Source organism: Pocillopora verrucosa, chromosome 9, assembly GCF_036669915.1.
Source record: "Pocillopora verrucosa isolate sample1 chromosome 9, ASM3666991v2, whole genome shotgun sequence".
Classification (NCBI taxonomy): domain Eukaryota; kingdom Metazoa; phylum Cnidaria; class Anthozoa; order Scleractinia; family Pocilloporidae; genus Pocillopora; species Pocillopora verrucosa.
The window spans coordinates 2,401,203-2,428,681 of record NC_089320.1 but is presented as its reverse complement, the minus strand read 5'-3'; the positions used below and the strand labels follow the sequence as shown (position 1 = coordinate 2,428,681).

Below are 27,479 nucleotides of genomic sequence, written 5' to 3'. Positions count from 1 at the left end.
ATTTTTGACTAATTTCGGGTAATGAAGACCTCATTCCCTTTGCTGTAGATTGTTAAATCTATAATCATTTCGTTAAGACATGTAGATAAGAATATCAAATTGCTTCCAACGCATCGGGTCCGCTGAGACATTACAGGAAGGTTCATTTACATATTCTTTTTTATTCCGGTGGTTTTTGTTTTTACATTCATCGTGAAAAGATAGAAGCATGGTAATTTAATACTTTAACTAGAAATATTTCCATCATTAGACTGAATAAAAGGCAAAACTTCTGACCAGGAATTTATAAAAAGAAAAAGCCCTGTAGGCATCGTCACTCTTGGAATCAGATCCAGGAAATTCAATTTAAAAAGCTGGCCTCAAAAAGTAGGTTTTCCCTCATTAATGTTTGTATTTGTCAATGGCCGTTTAAAAATTATTAAAAATCATTAAAAATTTTTGAATTTACACGTATGTGTAAAGATCTGCCGGCCAAGATCACATCGTCTATTTCTTTTACGTGAAAGCCTCGTTCTCGTGACTGGCCTCGTACCCGTGCACAATTTTGAGATCGGCTCAGTTCGCGCGGTCGGCTCTCCTCTTGACATCCTTCGTTCTCGCAAGCAACCTCACTCTCGTGAGCAGCCTCAGTCTCGCGAGTACCTTCCCTCTTGGATTAGCATCGCTCTTGAGCCGGACCGCCCCGTCGAGGCAGGAAGACTCGTTGTCATCTCTCCGTGAACCGTGGCGTCCTTCACTGAGGCTACAGTTAATCCTCTGCAAACTGGTCTGCTTAAAAAAACATGAAACACCCGGATGCGACTGAAATAGCTTCTTTATATTTGTTCTGCCAAAGCGTGGCCTCTGTTTCTTCTTTCGCTAAAATTTCCGCCATGTTGGCACATCTTCTCCATAGTTTGGCTCGCCTTTCTTTTAGGAACGAACCGTCCTTCTCTAAGTGGTCCGCCTCTTGCAACTGCTTCGCTTTGTTTCTGACTGCTTCTTCTATGTTACGCTGTCGGAAAAAAAACAGGTTATACTGATTAACTAGCCAAGATCTGTAGATTAAAACTGAATTCTCTCCTCCAACTGTTATACATTTTTTCCATAGATCAGTGAGGAGAATTTGGTGTTAAAACGAGAGAGTATTACCTCGATTATTTCCCTTTCTTCATGAATCTGACTCGCTCTTCGTTTCGCGTATTCAGCTCTTCTCTCAGCAAGCTTAGACGCCACTTCTCGTCCGAACTGCTTGATGTCGTTTCTTTGTCGTTCTGCTTCGTACCCAGAAACAAATATTGGCGAGGACCTTCCGGAATCACAGGGAGGATGCAGTTTTTCTTTGATCTACCAAGAGAAGACAAAAGGAACAGATAAGTTCATGGCTTGCTATTCGAGTCAGTTTTTCTCTCTTTTTTTTTTTTTCAATAAAGCTCGAAGCCCTCTGCTTGAAAAGGTCATTTGATTTTCCCAAAAGGAAAAGCGCTCTTACATGCGTGTTATTTTTGCACGCGCGTTACATGGTAACGTGTCTCCTACCATGTCACTTCAAAGCCATTTCAAGGAAAGGGAACTCTTTCATATCTTGATTTCTTACCTAAAAACATGATTGGTAATCTTCCCAATGTCTCTGCCTTACATTTTTGTGAGTTTAACTTGATTGATCTAGACCAATTATGAAAGCTATGTCGCTAGTGCGTGCTTTACCTCAACTATGTTTGCAATCGGCGGGTAGAGTAATTCCAGTGACCGAGACCTCTCGCGGTCATCCGTAATCGGGAAGAAAAAGCTATCGCTCGGGGAGCTGGGACTATCCGCTCTCTGTATCTTAACTTTAATGCTGGATAAATCCTGTGGAAAAAAAGATCGTGGTAAATCATTTTATAGTCGAGTCATGTCTTATCGATCTGCTTCAATTTAGGAAGAATGCATGATTGCATGCTGGTTCCACGACCTCTAATAGGGCTTAGTGACAAATCAATAAATAATCGATACATTCTCGTTCCCTCATAGTTCTCCTCTTTTTTTTTTTTTATTTTTTATCTATGATTCTTTTGATTTGGTGATTATTCAACAGTTTACGAGAACTGACTTAACCAACCTTAAGTGTGTATTGTCGATCCCAAACGACTCGGTCATCATCGAGATTCGAGATTTCGTTATCCCCATATGTCGCTGAAAGAACAAATAAAAAGTGTTGCAAAAAAAATTCTATTTGATGACATAGTCAATGAATACGATACTTTAAATAATCGTTTATAAAGAACTGATTCCTAGTCTCTATTCCCTGCTTATCTCCCCATTGCATGCTTACCGTAAACAGCGCAGAGGGCTGGGGCGAGAATGGAGGATAGAGCAGGTTTCAGGGCTCTCTCTTGCCAGTCTGATCTCTTGAAAATGTCTTCCAAAGTATCAAGCTCAAACTGGGCCCAGTCTTCAAACGACCAGCTTGGAAATCTTTGAATAAAATGAAGGAAAATAGATTGAATGAGAGTCTTAAAAGTCGTACCTTTATAGGGCGCTCTCCCGGGATATCAATATTTTAACTTTATAATTTTGAACAAAAATTAATCTCACATAAATGGAGAAAGAGAAATGTTGTGAAACCAAAGCCAAAGATTGATGGGTTGTTGAAAATAAGAAGTATCGCTGGGAACAGATGAGAATCCAAAAAAAAAACATGTGACTTGCCATAAGGGCGGAAAAACGTGAGTGTACAAGTGGCGATCGTCTTTAGGTTAAGCCTGATTGGTCGAAAGGGTGGCACGCGTTTTCTCTGGACTAATCGGGGAGTGAAGTAGAACTAACGAAATCCCAGATCTCTACCGACTCTAAATTATAAATTCCTTTAAGTGGTTGATGAACAAGATTTCCCTTCTTCTCTTAAAATAAATGATAGAAGTACGTTTTTTGTGGACATGACTGAATCAGTAATGTGATTTAATACAATGCAACCAAGTAGCCAAGAACAATAAGATGAAAACTTTGTGGATGCTTAAAAATTCGCCACAAAGGCTCATTCACACAAGATTTCCCTCTCGTTGATATTGGTTAAGTACCAAATAACAGGTGTACGATTTCTAGAAGCTCGAAAGGGATTTGAATTTTGTGTCGGCCAATAACGGAGTCTTGGATATTTCAGGTACTCGAGATGAACAGGGTGCCATTTGCACTATGTCATTAACTGAGGCACGTTCATAAAACATAGAGATCTCGCAAGTTCAAGATTACGGAAAGATCGAGATTTGCGGAATTCGCCATCTAAGGATTTCACAACGATATGAATGGAAATCCGAGTCATATCAGCTTGCCTGAGATAAGCGACAAAATTGCTGTAATGCGGTTTAAATGAGAGAGGGTAATGTTTTTTTGTACGCGTTTGTGCGTTAGAAAACATTAATGAATTATGTTCAATGTGTTCCTGGGCTATTAACGGAATGATAAAATCATCAGTGGAACACCACAAGAAATTTGATTATGTAGAGTCAATTTTTTACGAATTAAAGAAATGACGCGCTGCTCTCGGCGTTTCGCCGTTAATTTACGTGAACATTGAAATGTTGTCTCGTTAATAAATAAATTTTTCATCAATTCGATTTAACATATATCTCCAAGGCGGATGCATTTGTTGAATTATCCGAGGAAAGTAAACTCTAAATGATAAGCGGACATTTACTTCAACACGAAAAATAGATCGAGATTCTTCCAAAAACGTCTCGAAATTAAAAATAAGTTTTTCTTTTGACATGTCCTCCCTAATGATCGCGAGGTGATGGCTAATTTAAGCGCCTTGCTTCAACGCAAATTTATGTCAAGCAAACCCTTCTGTAAAATTTTTTATTAGCAGAAACGAAAAATTCGAGATTTTAAGATAAATATAAAACATACGTGCTGTTCGAACTTGGAATCAGATCAATTTAACGATCATAGAGTGGCACCTCGTTTCCTCAGTCTTAAGAGCAAATAAAAGGCGCTGAAACGGACCCAAAACTCTTCCGGTGAAATTTTCCGGTTTGAATTGCGCAGAATTGTTGATAAATATCACAGGATATTGTAAGGAAGCACAAACCTGTCAGGTCATTTAAACAGTCCTACGGAAAAAAGCTTTCATCCTAATATCTAAACACACTGTCGGCAACTACTTACGCTTTGTCTAAATATCAACCGTAAACCAAGGCATTATTGATTATATTGATAAATAGCGTTAAATACACGATCAGTTTGCACGTAGCTAAAATACAATGAATAATATCGAACCGAATGACGTCACAGTAGCGTAAAAACGGCAAATGAAGACAACACCTTCTTGTAATCGATGTGTTTTTCATTAAGAAATTTTCCCGCAAAATTTCGATCGATTTGCAATCTCACAAACATCGCTTAAGCGTAGATGTTCATTTTGGTTGATGTTTCTGAGCACGATTTAATGCGTAAAAACTATTCCGAACAAATAATTTAAATTCCTTGTTTATTAAAATGCATTCCTGTCGATAGTTTAGTCACACAACATTTTTTTTTAATTTACAAAGTTACTTCCTTGAAATACATATTGCAATTTATTATTTCATAAAAACGCGTAGGAACATTGACGCACTTGTACGCGGGCTTACAGACTTGATATTTTGACGTTTTACGATTTTAAAAGACGTTTTCAGAAAATATGTCACCCGCTTACATCAAGCTGGTCTGCTTCGTTCAGTTTTGCCAGTTAGTAGATTAAGAAGGTTATATTTCCGTGTGCGATTCAGAATTTCAGTGGAATTAATACTTGCGCAGGAAAAAAAAAATGAAAAACACCAATTTCGAAAACAACTGAATGGGGACTTTCAACGAAATGAGGAACAAAAATCTATTTTTCGCTGAAATGAGATGGCAGTCAACATTTCGATGAACGTGACTCGATTTCAACTTTAATGAATGACCATTTTCCATTATTTACGGCAAAATTTTACTATTTACGAATTCATCCGTGTGCCTTTTTCAATTTTTATTCCATAACTTTTAGTGTCTGTTTAATCTGGAGCGACTTTTCAATTTCTCTGAAATTCACTAGCTATGGACTTGAATGCTCTTAGCGGTTTTCAATGTAACGATCTCAAAATCTCTTCAAAATCTACAAAAAATATCATCGAAGATTTTTGTTCTTTGAGGTAAACAAAGCAGTATAGCAATCGCCTTGCGAGTAGATCTTAATATTTCTAAGGCAAATCAAATTCTAAACACGAGGATGTTTTTTTTTGCAAAGCTTCGGTTGTCATGAACGTTTCCAGTGGCTCATCGTGTTACGTAAGGGCATGAAAATTAAAAGTAAAGAGCAATTTTGAATTTTAGAAATCTTACCCGAGCGACCTGAAGCGAAGAACCATCTTCTTTCTATTTTAACTGGAGAGGAAAATACTGTACCTCCGTTTACCAGAAGAGGTAGTTTCATTTGAGCTGTATTCTTTGGCAGCTCAATTTAAACCTGTCCAATGAATAATATTTTGATGATTCTCTGACGTCAATCCAGTGCTAAATTTAGCGCGTAAGGCTCATGGCTTTGTTCTTCACTTATTTTGCATTTGGCAAACACCTAAGACGGAAATGTCTGCTTCAACAAATATTTCAATTTTTGTCTTAATTCTGTTCTATATTTTTCCTCAGTTATGTATTGGAGCATGCAGTGCCACTTTAATTCATGTCCGTGCATTTTACATGGATTTTCGTACTTTTGCTTCGCTAAATTTATAACCGGAAAAAGAGAAAAACATAAAAGCCAAAATGTATACAATACTTGTCAAAATGTGCAGTAAGGATGGATGAATATTAACATTGTTTGCGTTAAACCCCGTTGTTTTTACACCGCTGGTGATCAAAGTCTTCTTCCCTCAGTTTAGTTGACCATATAAGGTCACTAAAGAATGATATGACTGAAGTCTTTTCCGTTTTTTAGTGGTACACATGAAAAAACATGAATGAACTCGACGTGAGTAGAAATCGGACCCGAAGCACGAATATATCAAAAGTTTACCCACTGAAATACTCTTTCTGATGCATTTCGTTAACTTAAAATGGCATTCTAAATCGATTCTTTTATCACAGACGCCGAAATGGCGCTCACTTGTTCCTCACTAGCGTAAGCTTAAATGGAATCCTGCACGTGGCTCGAATTATGAAATAAATTATTCAACTTCACTCATACAAGGAATCCTTTCGCGAGGCGGCTTTGCTCAGATGTGTATGTTTACCGTTAAAACGCGTACGATGAGCATGCCGATAAAAGAAATGACGATTTTATCTGTAAACATTACAATCATTGCCTTATGATCTGTGACGATATTCAAATTTCATGGAATTAATCAGCTTTGTCTGCCAAAGCTATGGTGCATTAATTTTATTCCAATGTTACGTAAAATTTTGACCAAGAATCAGACTTCTCAGGTTTATCTGGAGAACCGTATTCACCCGTAAATGAAAAAAATGTGATCTTCTTCCTTACTCATTTCACAAGCCAGCCCAATAAGGATCGAAAAAAAAAGCAGAAAATCTATTCCCAATATGGAAACACTGTATTTCAGGCAAATGTAGTAACTAGCTATCATTTTGAGATTTGCAGAAAAATTATCCTATCCATTCTTTGGGGATATTAACGAGGATCTCAATTGTTCTTTACTGAAAATGAAAAAAAAATTTCCTTTACATTAGTAAATTAATTGATTACAATAACAGACTTCCTTAGATTAGATATTGAAAATGAAGAAAAGCATATTAAACTTTCCTTGTTTTCGCAAAACATTCAAGGCTTTCATGAATAATTTGTCTGCCAACAACTCCGTTGAGCACACGGAACATCAAAAATGAATACCTATGTTAGTTGAGATGCTTTCTAGATTTTTTAGGACCAAAGACAGATGTTATGAATAACTCAATGTCATGGTTCTTGTGCCAAACTTTTACGAATAGAAAGGTCATAACTTTACTAGTCACTTCCACGTAAAGGTGAAAGACAGCTACCGAAGCAAGTTGATAGAAGAAAAAGATCTTTAAAACGAATGTTATGACGAAAATCAGGTAAAGGACTTAATTTCCCTCCTGTAGCAGTTTTAACCACTCAACTGTTAGGTGTCCTTTGTCCTAAAGCGGTGACTACCTTTTAATGCCACGAAATTCGACTAGAAATTAATTAAGACATATCGGTTTTCTCATCTTTTCTAATTTTGCTCGTGTGTGTTGTATTGTTTTTGTTTCGTTTTGGTTTATAATTTTAAGCTGAACACTTAAAGAGCCTACACTGACTTTGAATTTTAAGAGCCAAACTGCAGTTTTTTTGCAAAAATTAGCAAGCTTACATTACAACATGAGAGCATATTCCCGTTAATTTGCTCTTAAAAACTGTTCAATAAGATACCGCTTTGATTAATTGAACAATATTTTTTTAAGATTGACCATTTTACGTGGGATATAGGCAAAAGCTGGCCCGAGGTGATTTTCTCAAGAACACGATATAAATTTGTGATACCTAACGTTACTTGGTGAAGGAGTAAGTTTCAAAACAAAAATTTCTCACATGGCTAGATAACAATGATTTGGCAGATTTCAAAATACATTTTTTCTTGTCAATGAAGGGTCCATTCTTGTCAATAGTTTTGAATCATCTAAGTTTCGGCTTCACTGAGTGACGTCAACCTTTGGAAGTGCCGGAGAAGACAGAAACATTGATAAAACTTTTCTAACGGCGTATATTTTTCCTGTTCATCCCTCTGCATTTATCAGTGGAAGAAGTTATATTATCCGTCCATAGAAGGTTTTGGAAAGGAGCCCTCAGTCCGTTTATTCGGCTGTAATACGTAAGAATCTCTGAGAATACGCTCCTTTTTTTTTTAACTTGACCCCACGAAGCTGGGCATAGTCATTAATTTCAGCTGAATCATATGATCCGAGAGAAACTGGTACGTAATGCTAATATGAGGGCTTTTACAGCGATGAAAACCCGTAGTAAAAATGAGCCAAGTCGCAAAAGCGCGGGAAAATGGGAGGGAGCCCGTAGTAATTGTTTTCACGTTTGCGTCTGATTGGTTGAGGCATATGCACAAGCTTTTTGGACCAATCATAGAGCTAACCAAGGGAAAGCCAATGGATTGCAAGATTACTTCCGAAACTTGACTAAAAATAAATGAAAAGTCTTTAATCTGACTAATTAAAAAATCGCTTGTTAGACGGATTGTTTTAGATAACACTTATGGATAGCAGTAGAATTCTCAAGGAAAAGAATTCATGGGTATATGGTCGGTGGATATCAATTCCTTTTCATCGATAAATGGTGGAACAGATTCATTTCATCGTGACGCAACCAAAATCCTCTAACCTTTTCCCCTCGCCCTCCCCAACCCCCCCCCCCCCTCCCTTAACCAGGCGACAATTACCCATCGGTTCCTAAGTGTCAACTTCTGAATTTTTACTTAGAAATGATTTTGGCGGGAAAGTTCCAGCCAATCGGAGACACTGCAGATGCTCAATGAGGTACGATGTTCATCTGTCCTTTCTACAACAATCCGAATTTTTTTTTGCATACTCTAACGAGGGTTCCCCTTAAAGTTAGAAAATATCACGACATATATAAGATCTGAGGATATTTAGAGATATTCATGGCTTTTCGAACAAGCCATGCGTGAGAGTTTTCTGTAATATCAGTCTTAATAATTAACTATTTGCCTGGGTCTTAACTATCTTTCCAACAGATCAACCTTCAAGTGTGAAAATCCCAAACTTTTTTGAAAATTTTCGGAAAAAATATTTTGACGATCCCGGCTGAAATATATAGTAAGGCCTATTATTATTTTTTTCTTTTCGACCATCAACTACTCCTTAAAAATAGATAAAGAAAAGGATGAATAAAAAGATAATTAAACTGATAAGTAAATAAATGAAGTGTACAAAATAAAAGTGAAAACAAGAGAAGATAAAACGCGATTAATAAACAACTGTAAGAGGGAAGCCTTTTTCAACAGTTTTGACATAATCTGCGTTTCGACAACCGTTATTATGTCTTCGTTTCTGTGATCAGGAATATGTTTTAATAAAACAGTCGAGTCACATATCGATAAACGTCGAGTCACGGAGTCGCCTCGAACAAAACAAAAAAACCCTTATGATGTAAATGTATTGTGTTTTTTTCTCGGAAATAAATCACGCGCATACCTAACTGCATCGATGAGCTGAAAATGAAAATCTCAAGCTTGGCATTGAATGCAAAAGCAATTTTAAGCCTTGTCACAATGTGGAGGATACAGCAATTAATTAGTTTGCATCATCCGTTGAGAAATAGGCTCAAATAAAACTAATTGTAAAGAAATGAATCAATTACTTAAAAGATTTGCAATCACGTTTCTGTTAATCACCAGAAATACGAGAATCCGGTTGTTATGATTTCGAAAATTCTGGGTTATTTGCAGTTCACTTGTTTTATCTTAGTGACCGGAGAAATACTATAACATTTTGATGAATATAACAGAAAAGTTACAATGTCGGCTGAGACTCATTTCGCCAGATGTTTTCGATGTTTTTGGCAGATGCTTGAGGCGTAGTCTACCTCAAAGTAAAACTATTTTTCTATCGCAAAAAATATGAACTGGCCAAGATACGAGACTGATTGCGCTGGAAGAGTCCTCTTTCTCCAGCCTTTAGATGTTGAAATTTTAAAAATTGATACAACACTTAGAACAACGTTCTATTCCAGTGAAAAACAGTTACGAAAGAAAATTAAAATTAGACGCTAAGATGACAGCTAAATTGAATTTCTTACCCGATACAGGGAAATAGCTGTGTTTGATTCGGACACAATGCTCTTCTGGGACTGTAATCCATCTTATTAATCGAGCAGAGAACTGAGATCAGTTTGCCGAAAGCATAAGATTTATCATTTTCCCTCACGATCGTTCATCAACATCAACGTAGTCTGTCGTCCAGCCTTTGAGATAGCCTATACGTTGTGTAAGTCCTCAAATCAATCCCACTTATTCTTGAACTTCTGGTAAATAATATCTATTTATAAGTATCCCCGTGAGGCGTGATAATTTACATATCACGACTCCCTTGATGATTCAATAGATTCTAAAAAGCCGAAATTGTGGCTTTTCCATCATAGATCGACAAACGATAAGCTCTCATGGACACTTAAAATGCTATAATGATTCACATGGGGTTTTACTAATTACCAATAGTTCTCAACTGGGTCACGCAAAATCGGCGTCTTGTAGCGAAAATGAATTTTAATCTTAGAGCGCTGTCTGAGTCTAAAATCTTAATAACATGCCAAACAATATGAATTCACCTTCGGCAATCGTCAGAATGATAAAATCAAGAATTCAAGCTGGGTTTTAAATAGTTATTTCTGTGTTCTATGAATCTTTAATATTTGCAGTCGATCTAAAGTACAGAAAACCATTTTGTGCATTTTAGTAATCATGGCTTATCTTCTGTTATAAAAGTTTTCTGCTGTAAAAAAATTCTACAGATGGAGAGGTTAAAAAGCATTGCTTGAAAAAAATCTCTTAATTGTCCAGTAGCCTCTAAATATTTCAAAATTTTTTTGGCATACTTAAATATTCAAGTTTCTCATAGCAAAATGATTGTTCAGTGTTGTCGAGTGAAATAATCACATTGAACCAATCTGGCAGACAAAGAACCAATTCTGAATACATTCCGTTCAGTTACTGTGATTTTTTCAACTAATCGTTATAAGGGAATATTTTAAATAAATTTCTAAGCTTAGAATATTGACGAGAACTCTAGGTTACCGAATCCTCTTTCATAAAGATGCATCATATATACAAAAACACATGAAAGCAGTACAAATTTGAATTAAAATTTATGACAAGTACATTTATCTCGGTATTTTTGTACGCATGTCCTCTTCTTTCAAACTGATATTTTTTTATGTAAATATGGTCTATGGTTGCAATTCGTAATGGAAAACCATACAGAAAAAAAATATGAAAAAGCTCGTCTTTCGAGAATGATCTCTCCTACGATCAAACTCAAGAGAATCTGTCACTTCCCTCTTCAGAAATCATGTAATCGCGGCAGGATTTGTAAATTTTCCGTGATTTGTGAAACGAACTACATTTAGACGAAAGTAGACTGATAACGTACAAGAAATATGATTTGCGTAATGATATTTACTGATGTTATGTATATTTGCGACATAAACACATATGGTTATTTTCCAGCACAGTCTCGAAAATGGTTAAACACAGAGAAAAATGTTAAATGAGCTCCATACAAAACCATCCGAACATCAGGCTTATTTGGCATTGTTAATAGAGTTGATAATGTAAGTTAGCCGCCGTAGAGAGTTTCTATAACCGAAGTTTTCGAGCTTTGGCCCTCCGTTAGAGCGAACGTCAATTGAATGCAAAGAGTGCGCAAAATGCAAACAAAGGTTGACGACACTATCATGCACCATTGTCCAATAATTGCGTATTTGAGGCGACAATGAAAAGATACGCTTTTCACTGGATTAGCCGGAAACATTTACTGCAGTTTGAGAACAGCGCTAAGATTATGGTAATTATCACTTTACTTTTGATAGTTTCAACGCCTCGAGGCAAAAATATTTTGGAAGAGAAAAAGATAAGTAGCAAATTAAGCTGGCAGGAATAAAGTGCACTATTCGAGTTTCCTATAAATTTCTTTTAAAAAAAATTGAGATTCGTCAGACTGACGTTATTTTTGTCTTCTCTGACAAGAGTGCAGAGTTGCAAATTAACCAAAGTGACAAACATCATTTTCTGACGAGGGCTTGGACACTGCCCTACACAATGGTCGAACATCAATTTGTTTTCGGTAAATCGGCTTATTATTGATATAAAAAGCAAGGAAGAAAAAAAAATTGTTATCAGCACTTCAGGCGCAGCCACAACTTGAGGTTGTCATAAATTGTTTAAAATCCGCTTATCGTGGAAATGTTAATTTTATTTTCGCTGGAAAGTAATCGAATTATGAATTTTTTCACTCTAAAATATAGAAAATCTTACGATACAACATGGAAATCGTGTTCATAAATAGATACTAGATATGTTTAGAATCTTTGATACTATCAATACAAAATTTTCTGAAAACGGATAATGTTTTTGTGTGAAAAAATCTGTTCTAAGATTTGCTCAAAGTTATGCAATGGCAGAAATATGAATATGAAATATGGTTTCGTTAGTCGAGAAAAACACAGATTTGAGCTTCTTGAAGTGGATCAACAGTATCAGCATTTTTTGACACCATTGTCCGATTTTAGACTCTGCGAACCAATTTTGGACAATAGTGTCCGATTTTGGACAGAAGTATTTGATTTTGGACCCAAGTATCCGATTTTAGGTACAATTGTTCGACTTTGGACACTAGCGTCCGGTTATAAATACTAGCGTCCAATTTCAAATACTAGTGTTCGATTTTAGACGATAGTGTCCGATTTGAATCTCCAGTGTCCAAATTTGGCTCTACTGTCCGTCAGGTTAATATCAGCTAGCGTTTGATTTCGGACGCTGTTTTTATACTTTAGGTTCTCGTGTTTGAACTTCGACGATAGTGTCTGCTTTGAGACACTGGTGTCCCATTTTTAGGCACTATCTGATTTCGGACATTACTATTCTATATTTGGTGGAAGTGTCCGATTTTTGACACTAGTGTCTGATATTCGGACACTTCTGTCCGATTTGAAATACTACAACGAAATCTGATTTTGAACACTAATGGCGGTCATGTTTGGTTGGAATAAAAAACAAAGCAATTTCAGTGGAAGCTAGAATATGAAGACTTCGTTTTACAGAAGTCATTCCTCTTTTTTGAATACCTTATTCTATATCTTCCCGTAGGGAGTTTACTATTTGGGAAATGGCGAGCCTCTCTCAGCGAACGTAAAAAACCCCCTCTTTCCTATTGTATGTTTTATTGATTGGTGTGGGCTATATATATATATATATTCACTGGGCATGTTATAGCAATTGAAGGCAAACATTTTCATGCAGTCACAAATGCAATCCTGTGTGCCCGTGGCCAAAAAATGATCACAGATTAATAAAGACGATCAAAGTCAAGATGGAGGTGAATCTTAATGTAATTCGCCAAAAACGATGGACAATACAAGATGGTTACTGAATTACTTTAACCATTTACCCCCTAACATCAATAATCATATTCTCTGTACTGTTCTCTGTACATTTCCTAAGATGCTGACAAGGAGAATTTGTCCAACAATGGAGAGTTTCTTTCGGGTTGCCTTATAGTGTTAAGTGATCGTTTGTCATGAATCTTTTGGAGTTTGACTTAAAAAAGTCTGCCAAAATAAAGAATGCTCAAAATCTTAAAAGGAATTGTAATGGTAACTATTTGCAGGTGTCTAAGGAGAGAATCAATATTGTTTTGCTTCTCACTGAATTTCACGGTGTCGAAGGTGGGCAATAATATTGGGAAGGACGAGACTGTTGCCATTATCTAGATGAAGAAGATAACCATTACACACATATTTGTACTGAAGAACGGGGAATGGAGAGGAAAAACCACAGCAACAAATCGATCAACAGCTGTCAAATTAAACAAGGCTCTTGGTGGAAACAAAAGTGGAGACGAACCGCAATAGAAGAAGGACCATGCAGATGTTCTGTCCCCGTTGACCGAAGCCACCGGCGCATATCACTGCAAGAAGTGATGGAAACAAAAATTGGGTACAACAGGTCGGACACCGACATGTTTACAATCAAACAATTGGTTGCCGTTCACCATGCCTTCGTCTCGAAGACAATCATTCCGATTAAGACATTCCCAGTCAGCGAAACGACTAGAATCCAACAGAAAGCTAAGATTTCTGCTGTGTGGTCTCTTCGGTTGGTGCAGTTTGATAGCGGAGTTCCATTCGTAGCTTCGTTGAAGATTTCACTGGCCATTCAGTCTGCATTCGTTTGCTTAAGACAGCTTTGGTCTCCTAGCTTTTACTAAGTGATATACCTGACGTTAGCTCAAATTATTTGTTTCTTTAGAACAGCGGAGGTGTCTGTCAGGCTATATCAAAGAGGGATATCAGAAAGGGGTTGGAAGTTTGCAAAATGGAGGATATTGGGGAGTTAAGAAACGAATATGGCAACACCGAGGACAACGTTAATGTTTTACCGACGAATCTTTCAATACTCTAAAGTCAATTGGTGTGTTTTTCACCGTCAAAACTATCTCGAAATTAAATATGGAACACAGCGTTAAAAAATTAGCCGTCGTCGTTCACGTTCTCTAGACAACGTAAAGTTTGGTCATATTACGTTGTTGTTTTGCCGAGGACGCAAAGAAATTTACAAAGGTTTATAGCGCACGTACACATTCATTGTTCTGCTTTGAAAACGTGTTGTTTAATGACGTTCTCATTGCCGTTGCCTTAGTGGTTTTCTTAAACTCCCCATTATTTTCTTAGAAACGACTGAATTATCTGCGTTAAATCTGTGCTGTATCTGAACATAACTTTTTTTTATTTTATTGATCTATTTTTTAAGTAGTGTCTGCCGATGACGACGAAAAATGTTCTAAAATAAATTAATAATAGTGATGATAATAATAATAATAATAATGACACATCAAACGAGCTAACTTCAGTCAAACTAAGAAGATTCAGCAGGCTGTTAGTTGCACCCAAAATTAAATTAAAATCGCTCCTGAGTGTTTATATATGTCGTAATTGGTTTTCATGATTTCTGACAGTAGCATGTAATTAAGTTTGATGTCAAATATTCCCAAACTTTCTGAACACTTAACTTGCCACCATGCCGAATTCGGTTCTGTTGTTTCAGATGAATTTTGATCAGCACACTGCTTCTGATCAAAGTGCTTATGATCACCACATAAATCTGTTTCTAATTTGTTTACTTGTGTTGGATTTTGCGTCAAAATTAACATCAAAGAGCTTTAATTTATACCATGAAATCCAAAAATTAGACTATTATGTGAGAAATCCTCGGCTCCAAAAATGTTTATCATATGGATAACGTAAGCAAGATAGGGCGAATGCTACGTGTTCTGACTGGCGCTTCTCAGTGACTCGCAAATTGAAACAAATAAGTGATTAATTGAAATTCGTATTTTGTGGAAGTTTTCCTAATGTTTCAAGCAAAAAAGATTACCAGGCCTTTTTGGCTGCCAGAAAACTACGAACACGTTCTTAGAGAATTAAAACACACGCACAATGACAAGTTTTGTGACGTGTTTTATTTTGCAATTCCTTAGACCTTATAAAATGGAAAAAGAATAAAAATAACGTGTCTAATATTTAATTATCTTGACCGAGAATGCTTGAAATTTACAAATCTTGTGCTGATTAAACTTTCTCGGTCAAGATAATTAAATATTAGACACGTTATTTTTATTTTTTTTCCATTTTATGGCCCCCGATGTCGTCTCGCTCTATGAGATTTCAAAAAGAAGATGGATTACTCAGCCCTTTAAAAAAATGCGCTTTGCTGGTATCAGATATTTTTATTATTTACGCATACTGTTTTCTTCTCAGGCAAAATTGCTGCAACTTTATAACGACTGTATTCCAACCTGACCTCGTTTAAGAATATTTTCCAGACCTTGACGAAAATTTTCACGGAATGTAAAAACAGACACAGGGATTAATGGCACAATTTCCAAAAGTAGAAAGATGGTTATATGAGTGAGGACTGGAATACCACAAACTGCTCTGAACCGAGATCTTTACCGAAACAGCCCAGAATTTTGAGGGGTAGCCAGCAAACTGCAAATCCTAATACAATGGCGATGGCCATTTCCAAAATTTTTTTCTGCCTTTTTACGCTTTGGACCTCATTGTTCATCAATCGTTCTCCCAGCGTGGAGAAAGGCATTGTGCTTAAAATTATTTGCAGTTTCCTTCCTCACGATCGAATGATACTGTTTCATATAAAAATGTTTATACCATATTTGCAGGCAGTCCTATCCCTGCGTTTCGCTAAATTGTACAGAGATGGAGGAGGTAAAGAATAGCCTGCGTTGCTAGCGGTCTGCGGTTTTGGGGGTGGAGAGAAAAATATCCATTTATTTTGTTCATGGCCTCTTTGTGCAATAAAGGAAACCGCAATGACAATCCGAGTTACAGGAGCCCATCAAATTAGTAATGCACTGTGAGATTAGAGGAGAAAAGTTGCTGTAATTGCAGATTTTTTACCTTCGCCAATTTCTCTAATTCAGGCTCACGGTCAATTATGAAAAAACAGAGCGACAGAATCCATCTCTTTTAGCTAAATTATATTTTTTCGATGACCTTCTTTGAGGCTGCGATCAACAAGCTACATCCTGAAAATGAAGCCAACTGCATTCATCTCTTTGAAAGATCATTGGGAGTCAAAAATATAGGAAGACGGATCTGCCCGGTTAAGAGTCAATAATCTTTATGCGGCTTTCATTTTCTGATAATGACTACGGTCAAGGAATTCCTAGTAAATAAAACGAGGTGAAGAGAGCAGCAAACATAGGTTCTTTGACTTGCCCGTTGGCACCCATGGTCTGAAGTAGCATCAATGCAAACAATTATACAGACAAGATGCGATTTACACCTGCCATGGAGCATTTTGATGAAGGAGGGCCTTCAGAGCTTGACGAAAATTTCTACAGAACGTAAAACATATGCAAGGATTAACAGCACAATTGGCAAAATTCAGAAAGATAGCAACAAGCGCAAATAGCGGAATGATACAAACTTCACTGTCTCCCAAAGAGACACCTAAAAAGCCTATGATACTCAAAGGCATCCAGCATATGGCAAATCCCAGTAAGATAGCGATAGCCATCTTGAGAACTTTTCTGTTTCTTTGTAAACGTTTTTCTTCAGCGTTAATCGATCGTTCGCCTGGAATTGTGTGGATTTTCAGCTTGAAAACAATGACAGAGTATAGAATAGTTAATACGACGAAAGGAATTGTCTTGAAGACTACATTCAAAGGCATAACGTGAGCATAATATTTTTCTCTAAAATATTTTTGAAACCATATACGACCGCAGGTCAGTTTCTCGCTGAATTCCATGGAGTTATAAAAGACCAACATTGGAAATGAGGAAGCAGTCGCAACTATCCACGTTGTCAGGATGACAAATAGACATAGTTTTGAGCTGATGATTGGGGAGTGAAGTGGAAAAACCACAGCCACAAATCGATCCAGAGCGATCAAAATAAGGCTTTGGATGGATACCCAACTGGAAATATACTGTAACTGAAAGAGTACCAGGCAAATGGTTCTTCCTGGTGGACCGAAGCCGCTGACATAAATCTCTGTGAGAAGCAACGGAAACACAAAAACTGGGAACAGTAGATCTGACATGGCCATATTGACAATAAAGAAGTTAATTGTTGTTCGCATGGTTTTTATCTTGTAGATAACACTTACAATTAGGAAATTTCCACTAAACGAAGTGACAAGAAGTAGGCCGTAAGCAATGGTCATTCCAAGGTTTCTTAGTGTGAGGCTGCTCAAGTTGATGCAGTTCGCTGGTTGTGTTTCGTTCGCCGTTTTGTTAAACGAATTCACCGTCATTTTCATCAGTTCTCGGGTTACCAAAGCTCTCTATCAGCTGACGTCTGCAAATGGGATGTTTTCCTTTAAGGGGTTGATTTAAAAATCAAACAAGTTTTATATGGCCCTAAAAGATCTAACTTTCCACGCACAGCACTAACTAGTCCGATAGAACAATGCAAACATCGAAAAACTAGACCTTGTGAATATCTAAAGTCTTTTGCATTAGTCCAAATTTGAGCGTGTTGTCAATCTCCACGCCAAAGCGGTGACTATTCGTCGAGCATTGGCTGATTCTGGTGACAAAACTCTTGGAAATCTTTCTTCAAATGATTGACCCAAAAATTGATACGAGTCGGGTCGCTCAAAAGCTGCGATAACTAATGATTGAAATATTTTAGAGAGGTGAATTATAGTGTTTGTATTTTGTGACAGATGATAGAAAGAATAAAAGCAGGTATATAAAGAATAAACAAAATATCTATCTGAGTCCGAGGTGGACCGTAATGAGATCCGTGCCATGCTTTTTTACTGCACTGTTGCTTGTGTTATAACCCTTCTGGTATTTCTTGGTTTAGAGGAAAAATGAAAAAGTACAAAAACTATCATCAAGAGTTCTATTCGTAGCTAAACTTAGTAAATACGCGCCACCTCTTACTGAGAATTTTTTTTGCAATGTTCATTGTTGAAAAATATTTTAGTCACCTACGATAAGATTGTATTATGGAAGGTCCCTTGTCGGAAAGACCCTGCAAGTTCGTTTTTCTAGATCTTCGTATGTTCGTATTTGTTGGTACGTTCTTTTTATTTGGTGACATTATTTTTTCAATGACGTTCCTTTCAAATGTAACGAAAGAAATTACCATATATCATTTTAATTACAACAGTGCTTGTTCAAACAATTTTCCCAGGCAGGGGCAGTGAACTCGAACATCTGCACGACCCATTTAGCAACCTTTCAAATCACCTTCCTGATATTAATTTATTTAGTTTGCGAGTGAAAATGTCAGATTGAAGCTCTAAAACTACAACTAACTGGAGAAAATCTTTATCTTAAGCTGATGTACACCTCTCAGGTCAAAAAATTTAGAATAACAGCCTTTTTGTTACGCTAACTGGAAAGAAATCGTTGATCAGACCAGCTGCCTGCTTGATAAAAAACATGCGAATATAGAACGAATTCCTCGATTGTTTACGATCCTTTCAAACTACATTAATGTTTAGTTGTTCTCAGTTGCCTCAAAAGATCTTGGTAATTTTAAAACTGAGGTTAGTACTTGGACAGAGGTCGATACGTTTTTCTTGTAAAACGGTGAGAAATCTGCACCAAAGAGTTGATATCAACTGCGCGCGCGAAAACCCAATTTTCAACTACCTCAGCGTGATCGGTTTACATGTATTTTATACTGTATTCAATATTTCCTTCACGTCTGAGCTCGTATAGAACAACATACATATAAAAGCTTCGGAAAAGAGAGAGGAAAGTGATATCGAAGTTCCTTATTGAAATTGAAAGACAAAGCAGTTGACGCGCTCTCTTCTAAATAAAAGCTTCCTTCCTGTTACCGAAAGCTTTGTGAAAGTAATAAACGAGTGTCGTGATAATAATGATTATGGTAAAAAAGTTGAAAATGCGAGGACTTTTGACACACACAGTCAGAAAACCACGTACCTTTAATGTTTCCCACCTTTGCGTAATATTTTTTGATCACCAAAAAGCTTGAACTGCATCGGGATTGATTTTTTCAAAGTCATCCGTGCAACGCCTCTGGTCACGCAGAGAGACGTTGTGTGACAGGATTAATCAGCAGCTGTTATGAGACTTCATTCGTTCTCGCAAAGAAATGAAATAAATCATTTTTCCAATCCTTCTGTTAAAGGAGATACTGCGCTATTTTGTAATTCAATATGCTGTACGTAGACTTGTGGGTAACCTTGTCCAGCAGAGTGCCTTTGTCACTTCACCTTAACAGTCTGGAAAATGACTTCTCGGCATTTTAACACCAATCAAATTGGATCCTTATGCGCATCAGAGTAAGTCAGTTTTGCCTCACTTAATTTTAACTTTTCTTGTTCGTTATTCATTTTTGAGAACGCAACACGTCGCTTGATGAGTAAGCGCACCCTCCCCCCAAGGAGTAACGTAAGGGGAGGATACTGCTACACGTAGGCTAAAAAACACGAGAGTTAATGAATAACCCCGACCGTGAAACATGAGACAAGTTCGTTTTCCGGTTTTTTCACACCGACAACAGTGGTATGCATTGCTTCACTTTGAATTCAAAGCAGGAAAAAGGTAGGTCAATACATTTTTAGATAACTTTTATTGACGTCCCCAGGAAACGCTTGAATTTGACTGACGCTTCACCTTGAAAGTTACTCCCACAAATTGCGCAAACTCAATTTTTATAGTTAAGGGTAAACACTCAGTGGTGGGTAGTACGTCAAACGTATCTCGGTGCCTTACTCCAGTATATCGGGAGTTTACAAGTTGTAAAAAGGCTTCCGGTTCAGATGGGAGTCTTAATTGGCCAAGTTGCGCACCATTTATTGACTGCAGTTGTTAACCATTGAATAACTAGGATGGGGTAATTTTCTTGTGACACTGTGGTGCATGTTGCGTCAGTGGGGGGTTATACAGGATAATTTGGTTGTATCAACTGAGTGGATAATATAATTTTGCCACAGCAGAGGGTTTCTCAATCTGACATTTCGTGCGTTAGCCCCTAAACCTTCGAAAAGTCAACTTCAACAAGGGATTTTGCATGAGACGTTTGCCAGATCACCGGCCGACCCATTCCTCGCTCGCCTCAAACTTACTCGCGGGCAAAGAAACGTAAGCAAAGGGGGCCTGCTAACGGGTTATTGAATAACCAATGTCTGCGTGCACAATGCTTGTGACCGGAACTGACGCACTTTGAAATGAGAAACTCTTACAAATAAACCAACTGCAAATGGTCCAAAACAGGAACAGGTAGTGTAAAGCTTTACTGGAGACGCCTTCGCACAAACATAACACGTCCCGAAAGGAATGTCCTTGGCTATTTTGTTGAAAAATTGAGAAAAACGACTAAGCAGGGAACTTCTGCTTGTTATTTAGAGAGTCTAAAATGACACCGTTGATTATAAAGATCATTTCAAGGAACTTCCATTTACAAACCTTTCCCGTGAGCGTACGTATCTTAGTGAAAAAGGGTTTGGGCGGTGAGGGGGAGGGGTCGGGATGATACTCACCTGCATAAGCTATTTCTTAGAGTAGGTGTCATCCCAAAGAGTATTGTTATAAAGTTTTTTTTCGGTTTTCGTTTTGAATGGGGAATCCAGCGAGACTACAACTGAATGCATGAGTATTTTTATGGGGTATGCACTTTGTATAAAAGCTTTGAAAACGCGTATAGAAAATGGCCTGGTTTGGTCTGAACTAGGGTCAGGATATGGACAAGGCGCGACATGCCCCTTCCTAGAACTCCAACCCTCCCCCTCACCCTAACTAGTTGTAGTCCCAGTCAGATCCATAAAATTCACAGGGATCTTTCATAGCCGGAAAGTTTTTCCACATGCGGGTGGTCTGCATTATTCTAGCATAATGGTATGGACACTTGCAACGACTTTGCCCTCATTTGTGAATATTACAGTGTCTGAAACGAAGTCAAAAGTCTCAACACTAAATTAATTAGTCTCGAAACACGTACAATTGATAATAACATCGGAAATTCACTCAATTATGGGGATGGAATTTAAATGAGGCAACTAAAAGCGGAATAAGTGACTCACCCTCTTTTTTGTGAGAAGTAAAAATCAAAGTAAAAGAAATGTAAAACTATGGTCTAACAGGACAATAAACTGAAATATCTAGAGATATTTTCAACATTAGCAATGCGGTTTTCTTGTTGCATTAGGGACCTTAAGCAAACCATGACAGCGACGGCAACGAGGACATGGAAAATCATGAGATCTAATTGGCAGAACAATAGCTCAGCACGTGCGTTTTAAAACTTTGTACATTTCTTAGCCGTCCTATTCAAAACAACAGCGTGAAATCACCACAATTTGCGTCGGCTACGAACCGAAACCGCGACGGCAAATTATTTTAATTTCCATTTGGAACTCAACGCTTTTTTTATACGTTATGCTGAAGTTGAGGTGTGGCGCCGTATGAGACGGTAAACTCACGCAGCCATTTTTGAAATTCTGATTAAAGGCAGAAATTCTTTTTTTAATCGATGTCTTCCTTGGCGTTGCCGTCCTGACTGCTTAAGGTCTCTATTGATACACTGGTCACGTCCAAAATGATTTATTATAAAATAATTCAAATAGCTCTGATTGGCCATAAAACCATTTTACATGAGCGTATGTAAACACGGTTTTCGTTCCTCTTTCATTAGTTATTTTATAAAAGAAATGTAAAATGGTTTCCGTGTTTACATAGCCTGATGTAAACACGGAAACCATTTTACATTTCTTCATTGAAATACTATACCACGCAACTTTAAGAATAAGTTTAGAACGTTTTCAGGCTCAAATCGTAAAAAAAGAAAACTTTCGACCTTAGCTCTAAAATTAAAAACGAGTGTATCAGACAGAAACGGTTCGTAAAAGTCCAATATGTAACTTCTTCTTTTTCACCCCAGACCTAGCTTAATTAACGAAAGATTTCGTAAGTCTTCCGCCTGTAAATGGGTTAATTCATTTAGCCTATGTTAGACAATTAGCACTTCATTTGTTCAGAAGTTTTAGGGTCTGGTTTCTGGTGGAATCTACCGGTCATTTAGTGAATAGTTTTCTTTCATCCGGGAGGTCGAATCAATTAATTTCAGTTTGTTTTCTGATTAGTGGAACTGTTTTTCTAACTAATTTCCTTAATCATTTCGGGTGTAAATTGAAAACGGTACTGCATGATACAAATAAAAACTGTCAAACAAACGACCTTGGACGAGTGTTTGAGAGCAATAAAGAGGGAGACATTCATTTTGCATTACGTATCGTTCAAGTACAAAAACTTATTAAAATATGCCGAGAGTTGACAGAAATTTTTTAACAATGTGACAAAATTGTACGCTGTGAACGAATCCACGATTGTCTTTGAAAGTCGTTTGGATTTCCATGTTTGGCAATGCTAGTACTCGTCACTTTGTATTCGTTTAGATGAAAAACTTTGCCAGAACTGTTTAAAAAACTAAATAATTGACTTTGAATAAAACCCAGCATATTTAGTAGTGGAGATGTCATCAGTTCTTTGCTAGGTAAACTGTGAACTTATTTGCACAAAGCTGTTTGAGCATCAAAGCCAAGTTATAATCTTGCGCCGATCTGCGCTCAGCTTTAGCTGACAATGTTTCATGTGAAAGACGAAGTTCAGCTTTATTCTATCAAACATAACCATAATATTTCCTTCTTATTTCAACCAGGAAAGGGTGTCATTCATTGAATTAAACCGTTTTTGGCAAAAATTTCCTGTTTCTGTCAAACTATCTCGAAAGCCAGTTTGCATTCATTGTCGCTTTCCCAATAACATCTCTTTGATCAGCGGCTTAAGTGTATTTTTCTTTGTGCCTAATCAGTTGAATATTTCAAACAAACGGTTCCGTAATTTTCCCATGGGTTTTAATGTTAGATCTATTATTAGCCACTCTATGGCGTAACTGTCGGTATAAAAAGGTGTTCCCTTTGTACCAGGAATCAAACGCAACTCTTGTAAAATTGCACTAGGAGAGGAGACAAAGCAAATGTAAGTGATCCACTTTATATTAATTTCTTGGTTCCTTTCATAGTTTTATCTCTCCTTAAAAATTAATTAGAGTGCGATTTTGGCAGAGTTCGACTTGACATATATCGAACAACTAATTCTCGTTCTTCAAATTAGGACCTTATGTATTTATGAACCAAGAACTGGACTTCAGCAAATTGGTGATAGTCCACCGCCTTTGATAAAGAAAATGCCTGTAAATTGTTACTTATTGTAAACATGCGGAGAAACTGTTTTTACCGATTCGAATCTTTAAATGTGTTCTTTTTGAGTGATCAAAAAGCTTTGTAGGCACTGAACGCGATGCAAACCACGTGTGAGCTATAGCTGCAAATTAAAGATGAAGTCGGGGTGGAACGTCCTCCACAGGGGGTAATGTCACATTCTTCCATGATGCTCTCTCGAGCGATCGGAAGAGTTCGCAATTGGAAATAACTTCTTTTGTCACTACGATTGGATTTACCTGGAATCTTCAACAATTTACTACTTGCTATTTTTCGTTGCTTTTTTTTTTTGTGGGCGTAGCACGTAAGAATTAAATTGTGACAAAATGTTCATATGGTTCTCCGTAAACATCACTTTTGAAACATACTGTAGTTCTCCCGCTCAGTTTTTTTCCTTGTTCAACTCAACCAGTAAACCTTACCATTGCCTGTCTTCCATAACGAAATTAAACTTTAATCCGTCTACAAGCTTTTTCACGTCACCTTTCCTAAGAATCGTAACTACGTTGTTTTCGTAATGAAGATAAACTTGTCTCTCGATGAGGAGGTTTCTGGTGTACCAAGGAAAAACAAAAGAAAACCCTTGAGATTTTCGTCAGACGAAACTCGTATAAAGAGAAATTCCTCAATTAGTTAAGCGAAAAGCTTCGGAACTGTTCATCTACCTTGCTTTTATAGAAAAATAAACAGTTATCGCAAACAAATAAACAAAGTTACATTAGTCTCTCCATTAGCAACAATAGCGCTGTCATTTCATCTCAACTATAGACTCAAAGTAAACAATTTAATTTATTGCCCTACCCATCATCTTCCTTTGAGCGAAAAGCCAAGGCATTTTGATACATAGGAGTGTTGTGTTAAGGAAAACTCACTTAACATAACCCGAGAAATCACTGATAAAATGGCTAATTCACAACTACACGAAATAACATATTTTAGTTCGCTTTTCGTCCGCTCGATCGCTCATGAATTGTTGCGCTTAATTGTTTTAGAGCTTCTCTATATATTCAAACACTTTTCAGTTTTTCAACCAAACATTGACACAGATATTTCGTAAAATTTACTTCATCATTCTATAAATTTCTCCTTTAGAAAAATGTCCCTGAAGCTCGTAATTGTGGCCGTTCATCTGCTATTGCTTCTCGTAGTGGACTTCTCGTCTGGGAACTTCTGCGATCAGGGCCCCCCGGGACGCTATTGTTACAAGGACCTTACCGGCTGGTATGATTGCAAAATTGATGCTAAGACCCAAAAGATGACAGAGACGAAACACAATTGTCCACCCAACAAAAGGTGAGGAGATTTCAGATATGTTGGGGGGGGGAAGTAACCTTTTGACCCTTAAGGGTGCCTAGCATCTAATTTTTCCCGCCTTCAATATCACTCGTCAATCACACTTTGAAGAAAATGATCACCAACTAAAAGAAGCTGTTGATTGCTTAACAAATTCTCCTTATCGGCACCTTAGTAAACGTATAGAGAACAGTATGGAGAATGTACATACTGATTATCAGGTGTAAAGAGTTAAAGTTCTGAGAGGTATCTCTATAAGTCTTTTGGCCGAATCGGAACGCCGCGTCATGTCGGCTGAAAACCATTTTTTTACACAAATAACTCACAATTATTTTATTGTGTGATTCCATCTAGGTGTCAGTGTTTCTACGGTCCTAGCTGTTCAGCGAACATAACAGATCCTTGCGCAACATATCAACTTCCCCCTCCCCTGCCAAAGGTGTTTTCCACGTTTTACACCACAACAGTCACAAATTGTAAGAACAAAGCCTGCACTACTGTGACGAACATCGGCGAAATGCTGCAGAACGCCACCGCTGGAGAGCAGCGAATAGATGAAATTGGAATAAGCTGGACCACGCGGTTTATTTTTCCTTTCCAATACATCGAAAACGACGACTACATCCAGGTACACACTCTGGTTCCTAAATTCAAATCTAGGAAAGCTCTTTAACTTTTGCAATTAATATGGAGTTTTTTTTAAGCCCGTGCTTTTATCCAATGAACGAAGCGCGCACTAATTTGCACCGGATGACACAATCTGTTCTTTGGTGGACAAGCTTTCTTTTTCAAGCGCAGGTGGTAGCTTTTTCATGCGCGAGATTGTCATGTTTTTTTTACACACATGATCACAGCTATACTTCCTCTAAGGCACCAAGAAAAGTTCAGAGAGGGGATAAATGTCACCCAAAAGTCACTTATTGCTAGAAGTAGCAACGAAGTGAACGCGTTCAAGGAGTATGTTTCTGATAAGTTTCATTTTGCGAATGCATCCTTTTCCCCTCCCTGCAATCTAAGAACTCTCAACACTGTCAATATTTTTTCCTGATCATTTTACATATTTTAGTTCGACACAGCTTGGTTTAAGAAGAGCTGCATCCTTAAAACCCGCTCCATTTTCCCGCGCTTTGGAGTTCCATATTATTTCACCTGTGATCTGTCGGAGAAGTTCATTGAAAAGTACAACGCTACATTGAAAATGTGTTCCTGGGAGTCTGGGGGCCGCAGTAAGACCGAGATGGTTTCCTTAGAGAGATGGTTCCTGGAGAGCCTCCCTGATGGTCGATACAAGCCGTATATGTACCAGTCCATATCACGGCCGACTCCCAGCAGCAATAACACTGAATACACTGATACCATGTACTACTCGTTTTTCACGGATTTCTTGGATCCAAGCCAGCTGACGATGCCTACGTTCTGCGCTCAGGGGGTCGCGGCTTTCTACAAAACCGAGGTTTAAGATCAAGAGACACATAGCCAGAAGTGCTGACAGGGCATTTATCAATTGAGTGTTGAAACTAATTTGAAATTGCATTTTATTTGTTATATTCCATTCGGTGATTGGTTTAAAAATCCCGTGCTCCTTCGCATCGAATCAGATCCAAACTGAAAAGCAAACGGTTTTTTTTTTATTGGCTCATGTTCTTGCTTTGAGTTTTTTTTTTCGACACTTACTTGAAAAGTGCTCTACTTTTTTGCACGCTCGTGTCTGTGAAGACTTTTGGCAAAAGAGATTCGATAGTTATTAGCAGGTAAAAACAAGAGATCTGTTCATGATGTAGACTGTAAGAATTATTGAGGGATTCCTTATTGACTTTTGACGAAGATTTAAAAACACAAATCTTCTTTGATAAAAAGTCGCTAACAAAATTTATCACATAATACAAAATTATACTATCTTGAGTTTTTTGAAGTAAATAGGGGTTAATTTGCTTCTCACTTTGACAATAAAATTTCAGCTTGAGGTTTTTAAAATTTTTCCTCTACTTGTTAAGGTTCGCCCGCATGTGAGCTTTTGCGAGAAGTAGAACGAATTTTAAACCCGCTCAGTGAAAAGGGTAGATATGTCATGCACAGCCTTTCCGTAGTCTTGTGCTTAGGCCTTATACGACACACAAGTATGAATTTGGTATCCCCTCCCCCATGTTCAAATTTTGTCTTCTTCCTCCCCCCTCTTTCTTGGGTTTTCAAATACTTTTTCCCCCTTTCTGTTGTACACTCAATGGTGGAAGCCTTCAAGTGAATTAAGAGGTTAAAATCTGAGGAAAAAGAAGGTCTGTTCAGATATTACCTCTTTAAAAGTAAAATTTCGCGGGACACTCGAGTAGGCTCTCACTAGGGTGGCCAAGAGTTAATTCGCGACGCATAATTAAGACCAAGATCGACATGTGAATTTATAGAAAGGCGAGCGTGTTCACGAATTTATGAATCAGTGTAAGGCATGAGTTGCCTCCTGAAATTTTCGTGACCCGTCAATTGTTTTTTTTTTTTTACGAAAACCTCAAGATGTCCCACAAGAAGATAGATTGTTCCCTGAAATTGTCAGCCTCTTGCGAACAATTTTTATAAAATGAGAGTGAGGATGGCATTGACGAAAAGTAAGTCTAATAAGAAGGAGTGAACAGAAAAAAGACCATCTCTAGTACTGTTTCCATGCAAAGCTTGATTCTGATCACTGATAGCAAAGGATCTGTGAATTATTACAAGATCATACTAGAGAGT

At 37.5% G+C, this 27,479-nt stretch overlaps 2 protein-coding genes across 3 annotated transcripts; one reads left to right on the top strand and one right to left on the bottom strand.

The window, feature by feature from the left end:
* Nucleotides 1-188: 188 nt before the first annotated feature.
* LOC131791452 (uncharacterized) lies at nt 189-9,956 on the bottom strand. Of its 2 annotated transcripts, none has more exons than XM_059108803.2 (6): nt 9,761-9,956; nt 2,294-2,436; nt 2,081-2,154; nt 1,687-1,830; nt 1,132-1,326; nt 189-994 (listed from the first exon to the last, which is right to left on the bottom strand). In XM_059108803.2, exons 1-6 carry the CDS (start codon nt 9,820-9,822, stop codon nt 773-775), a joined length of 840 nt encoding a protein of 279 aa, XP_058964786.1. In that variant the 5' UTR covers nt 9,823-9,956; the 3' UTR covers nt 189-772. The 2 variants fall into 2 exon arrangements, with proteins under 2 accessions (XP_058964786.1, XP_058964787.1); XM_059108804.2 differs by lacking the exon at nt 9,761-9,956 and adding an exon at nt 5,320-5,438.
* Nucleotides 9,957-23,176: 13,220 nt separating this feature from the next.
* LOC131791462 (uncharacterized) lies at nt 23,177-26,697 on the top strand. Its single transcript, XM_059108817.2, has 4 exons — nt 23,177-23,223; nt 24,558-24,758; nt 25,113-25,386; nt 25,825-26,697. Exons 2-4 carry the CDS (start codon nt 24,562-24,564, stop codon nt 26,215-26,217), a joined length of 864 nt encoding a protein of 287 aa, XP_058964800.1. The 5' UTR covers nt 23,177-23,223; nt 24,558-24,561; the 3' UTR covers nt 26,218-26,697.
* Nucleotides 26,698-27,479: the final 782 nt, after the last annotated feature.

What these genes read in the sequence shown, in the direction of transcription:
- LOC131791452 (XM_059108803.2), bottom strand. Translation starts at nt 9,822, where the DNA reads ATGGATTACAGTCCCAGAAGAGCATTGTGTCCGAATCAAACACAGCTA. An exon ending in CGATTGCAAACATAGTTGAG is followed by an intron (nt 1,327 to 1,686) that starts GTAAAGCACGCA and finishes TTCTCTTGGTAG; the next exon opens with ATCAAAGAAAAACTGCATCC. An exon ending in AAGAAAGGGAAATAATCGAG is followed by an intron (nt 995 to 1,131) that starts GTAATACTCTCT and finishes TTTTTCCGACAG; the next exon opens with CGTAACATAGAAGAAGCAGT.
- LOC131791462 (XM_059108817.2), top strand. Translation starts at nt 24,562, where the DNA reads ATGTCCCTGAAGCTCGTAATTGTGGCCGTTCATCTGCTATTGCTTCTC. An exon ending in AATTGTCCACCCAACAAAAG is followed by an intron (nt 24,759 to 25,112) that starts GTGAGGAGATTT and finishes GATTCCATCTAG; the next exon opens with GTGTCAGTGTTTCTACGGTC. An exon ending in AAAACGACGACTACATCCAG is followed by an intron (nt 25,387 to 25,824) that starts GTACACACTCTG and finishes TACATATTTTAG; the next exon opens with TTCGACACAGCTTGGTTTAA.